Source organism: Coffea arabica, chromosome 4e (genome assembly GCF_036785885.1).
Source record: "Coffea arabica cultivar ET-39 chromosome 4e, Coffea Arabica ET-39 HiFi, whole genome shotgun sequence".
NCBI lineage: Eukaryota > Viridiplantae > Streptophyta > Magnoliopsida > Gentianales > Rubiaceae > Coffea > Coffea arabica.
This window is the reverse complement of record NC_092317.1, coordinates 14,698,792-14,703,533: the sequence shown is the minus strand read 5'-3', so window position 1 is coordinate 14,703,533 and position 4,742 is coordinate 14,698,792. Positions and strand designations below refer to the sequence as shown.

General features: G+C 33.6%; 1 protein-coding gene across 1 annotated transcript; it reads left to right on the top strand.

Annotated features, from left to right (window-relative positions):
- The first annotated feature begins 254 nt into the window (after window positions 1-254).
- LOC113742069 (probable (S)-N-methylcoclaurine 3'-hydroxylase isozyme 2) lies at window positions 255-3,887 on the top strand. Its single transcript, XM_027269772.2, has 2 exons — window positions 255-1,197; window positions 3,166-3,887. Exons 1-2 carry the CDS (start codon window positions 322-324, stop codon window positions 3,772-3,774), a joined length of 1,485 nt encoding a protein of 494 aa, XP_027125573.2. The 5' UTR covers window positions 255-321; the 3' UTR covers window positions 3,775-3,887.
- Window positions 3,888-4,742: the final 855 nt, after the last annotated feature.

Sequence of the window (4,742 nt, the reverse complement as noted above, 5' to 3'; positions counted from 1 at the left end):
ATATTTTCTTCTAAATGATTTGATATTCGGTCAAGTGACTCTGCTACGTGCATAAATTTCAACCATATGAACCAATTAAATGTTTAAATAATAAAAGCATTTAAACAGACGTACACTAAATTTTGAAAAAAAAAAAAACGCACACACAGCAACTCACACAATTGTACCTGCCCGAATCACCCCAATCCTATATCTTAAAAAGCTCTATAAACTTCCTTCTCTATCCTTGGTCTATATATATGTGTAGACACAGAAAGCCTGTGACAAGTCTATGACCACTACTATTGAAAGCAAAATTTTTCAATACCACCGGTTCAGAATATGGATATCAGAAGTCTTGATGTTGGTCACTATAGTTGCCTTTTCATTTCCCTCTTATGTCTGTCTCCCATCCTACTTTTTCTTTTTGCCCAACGCAAAGCACGGCTACCACCAGGTCCATTTGCATGGCCGGTCGTAGGCAACATATTCGGCCATGATTGGAGGAAAGCCCATCTTGTTCTGACCAAGCTTGCAGAATCTTATGGGCCTCTAATGTCTCTGAGATTAGGTGCAAGGCTGGTGGTGGTTGCATCATCACCAGAAGCAGCAAGAGAAATACTCAAGACTCATGATCGGGATCTATCTGGAAGGTACATTCCACAAATAGCCAATATAGTGCCAGAAGTTCACACTTCTGTAATTGCAGTGGCGACAGAATGCAATGACAATTGGAGGTTTCTTCGTGGCTCAACCCACACTGGGCTTTTCTCAGCTAAGGCACTTGAATCCTATTCACAAATTAGACTAGAGAAGGCGATGGAGATGCTAGACTTTTTGGGTTCAAAAGATGGTGAAGTGGTAAACATTGCAGACATTTTATTTGCAACTAATGCAAATATTATAGCTAATGCTATGGTATCCCAAGATATTATCGTGTCTTGGAAGAATGTTGGTGAACTGAAAGGGTCCATTAGGAAAGTATTTGATTGTCTCAATCCAGGCATAGTCGACCTTTATCCTGCAATTGGAGCTTTAGATTTTTGGAGTGAGCGAAAAGCAGCAGTGTATAAGCAAATAACCAGAGCGATGTGGGGTGATATTGTCAGCAGGAGAAGAGGAGGCCGCAGGCAGGATGTTGCATTCTCGAACCGAGACTTTTTAGACATCCTGATTGAAAGTTCGTTTAATGATAATCAGATCTACTACTTCCTTACGGTATGTAAAATCTATCTTTTTGCTACATTGCCCGGCGATAGGATTTTCTCATTGCTTTCGATATCTATAATGGCTTCTTCTTCTGCGTTAAATAAATGTTTTACTAAGATGAATATTAGTTGCAATAAAAATAACTGATTAGACCAAAAAAAAAAAAAGACAAATAGAGTATTACTTCGTCTGTCCTATTGAAAATGTCATGCTTTCATTTTTTTTATTCCTATCATTCATTCACTTATTGGGAACTAGTAATAATTCACATGCTTAGCACGTGAACATTTTTTTCTAAGATATAAAACAATTTAATATACTAAACTTCTGTGTAAAACTTTGATTATTGGCATAATATAAGTTAAGAAAAATGAACAAATTTAAGTAGTTGGTAGTTGTGCAAAACATTTATTGTCAACAAACCAATTAAAAGTTTATTGTGCATTCTACAATTTCAAAAACTTTTAGGATGGAAGATTATCATGTTTAGGCTAAGTTGTTAGCATATGTTGACTAAAAAACTATATAATAAACAAAATTGAGCAATTGCCAGCTGTACAAAATGTTTATTGCGTACAAAGCAATTAAAAGTTTATAGCGCATTCTACAATTACAAAAACTCTAAAGATGGAAGATTATCATATTTAAACTAAGTTGTTGCATATATTACTCGGATTGCAGCAATAAAAAGAGGAAATTTTCTATAATGTGTCAAACTAGTGCATACAACAAAACTTGAGCAAAATATATGCTAAAACATATTTATTCGGATACATTCTTATTTATCAATTTCAATTGTTGTAAACTTTTTTGTTATATATTTTATAACCATCGATAATTTTTTTTTTTTTTTTAAGTTTACTTAATCAGTATGACATAATATAGTGAAACTAATCATCAATTTAACCCTTTGTCTTCTCATTAACTCTTTATAACCTTTTGTCTTATTATTAATCATGATTTTCTTCTAAACCAATATGCATATAAAATATAGTTGACTTTAATTATCACACATAAGATTATAATAATTGGAGATAATTTTAACACATACAATAATTGGAGATGATGGAAATGATTGGCAAATATAGATGTAAATGGACAGTTTTTAATTTCAATTACAAACATTTTGAGATGAAATTTATTGAAACTTTTCATTTTTCTCATTAATGTCATCATTGAAATGCAATAGCTCTAATTAAAAGGTATGTAATTTATACATAACAAAAACTAAAATCAAAATATATTACATTCTTACACTTCTTATTGTCAAGACTCATCGTACTTTTTTTTATACAGCAATGATAAGAATACGTGGGCCATCAATGTACATCATGTTTGCTCTAAAGAATTGATACATCAACAACACTGCTAATAAAACAAAAATAGTGTGCAAGGACACGGTCACTTTGCATGGGAGTGTGATTGACAATTCAAAATATCATGGGACCCAGTATTTTACCATCTGCTTTTTTCAGGTCTTTTAATTGTAGGAAAAAACAATCAAAACGTCATGGGATCCACGACCTTTTTTCAGCTCTTTTAGTAGTAGATAAAACCCATGTGTGTGAATTACACAACATCTATTATGACAAAGCTTGCATGCATGTTCCAAAATTTGATGGAGTTGGACAAAGACTACAACTCTCATTTGTCCCATTCTTGTAACAACCAGTGCCACTAAGAGTGAAACCAGAAAGAGACTCAACATTTTGAACTACTTGCATAATTGTTGAAAAAAAGCACGTCTCCTGAAATGTGTCAAATTCTGGGACGGAGAGAACATAATCATATTACAACTTCACAACCAGAGTGTTAAAACCGGAGGCTGTTGCTCTTGGAATCGTAACCTTACATGTTTGACCACTAAATCAAGACTTCATTGGTGGTATACTAATAGTTTTTGAATAGGATAGAAGAATCACTAAGTCATAACAATAGCAACTCTTCATTGATCCTGGTAACTTTAATCCACTGCAGGAACTTCTTGGTAGCTGCGTTAGCGTTAGCACAGTAACCGAATGGGCGATGGCAGAATTGATAAGAAATGAAGAAGCCTTTTCCAAACTTCGTGAAGAAATCATGACAATAGACGTTGAAGGAACAGCCTTGAGTGAGAAGCGCCTATCCAGCTTACCATATTTACAAGCCTTTATCAAAGAAACACTTAGATTGCATCCTCCGGATCCATTTCTAGTGCCTCGTTGTGCTGTGCAAACATGCAGCGTCATGAACTACCAGGTTCCAAAGAATAGCTTGCTGCTTGTAAATGCATATGCCATAGGACGAGATGAAAGGACTTGGGAAGACCCTCAAATCTTTAAACCAGAACGATTCCTTAGCACAAATTTTGATGTCAAGGGATCCCATTGCGAACTTCTGCCATTTGGTGGAGGGAGAAGGATGTGCCTTGGATATCCTTTGGCTCTCAAGCTGATTCAGTTGCTTCTTGCATCACTGGTCTATGGATTTGATTGGTTCCTTCCCCAAGGATTGGACCCAGCCAAACTTGACATGAATAAACAATTCGTTGGCATCACATTGCGAAGGGAAAAGCCTCTGTCATTGATTCCAAAAATAAGAAATTAGGTCAATGGCAGAGCCAGGACCTATGGCTAGGCGGTGTAATAGGAAAATGCTCTCTAGCAGAGTTAAAACTTATTGTCAATATGCATTATAGTTTATATTGCCTTAGACTTTAATTATTGTGATGACTATATTGTTTAAGTTAAAAAAAAGGTCGAATCCTTTTTTTTTTCCTCCAAGAAATGACGTCATGTTTGATCTAAAATAGATCCAATATTTTTGTAGAAATTATTTATTACAAAAATTTTCTTACGAAGAAGACAATTCAAGTAGTTTAAAGAGGAAATGAAGACCAAGGAATGAACTTTTTAAAATTTAAATGGATGCAATGTAGTAAGGAAAAGAAATTCTATAAAATTGAGGGGCTTGGGGACAAATAAGGTGCAAAACGCTCATGTGTGAATAGCTCCACCTATGAATGACGTGCATAATAATAGGCTTATCTTATCACCAGAAGTGTAAAGGTTTTAATTTGACCTTCCATCGAATTAATATGGATAAACAGTTCAATTTGTATTAAAAATCTAAAACTGAAAAATATTTATGGTTCAAATATGTTACAAAAAAGTATATAATGTTTCCAAATTTTCTCCTACTTAAGGGGAACTTGTACTTTTCTTTAATTTTTATATAACACCTTTTATTTTGCTTTATTTGGAGAAGGATAAACATGTTACAAAATATTATTTAATATGAGAAAATCACTTTATGATAGAAATCTGTAAACCTAATTTGAACTGCACATTTATGATAAGCAAGTAAAATAATTAGACCATCTATCGTTTCAACAAAAAAAAAAAAAAAGTAAAATAATTAGACACATGTATCTCAAATAAGATGAATAAGGAAGAAAACTATGTATATCACAGACTACGTACGTTGCCTATGCTATCTATACAACATATAATGCTTGAGTAATGGAAATTGGTGTAAACACTTTTTGTCATCTTTTGTATTTTTAATTTTACCTT

Bases quoted from the DNA above. Each gene is read 5' to 3' on its own strand.
- LOC113742069 (XM_027269772.2), top strand. From the start codon at position 322: ATGGATATCAGAAGTCTTGATGTTGGTCACTATAGTTGCCTTTTCATT. The intron at 1,198-3,165 runs GTATGTAAAATC...AATCCACTGCAG, and splicing joins AGATCTACTACTTCCTTACG to GAACTTCTTGGTAGCTGCGT.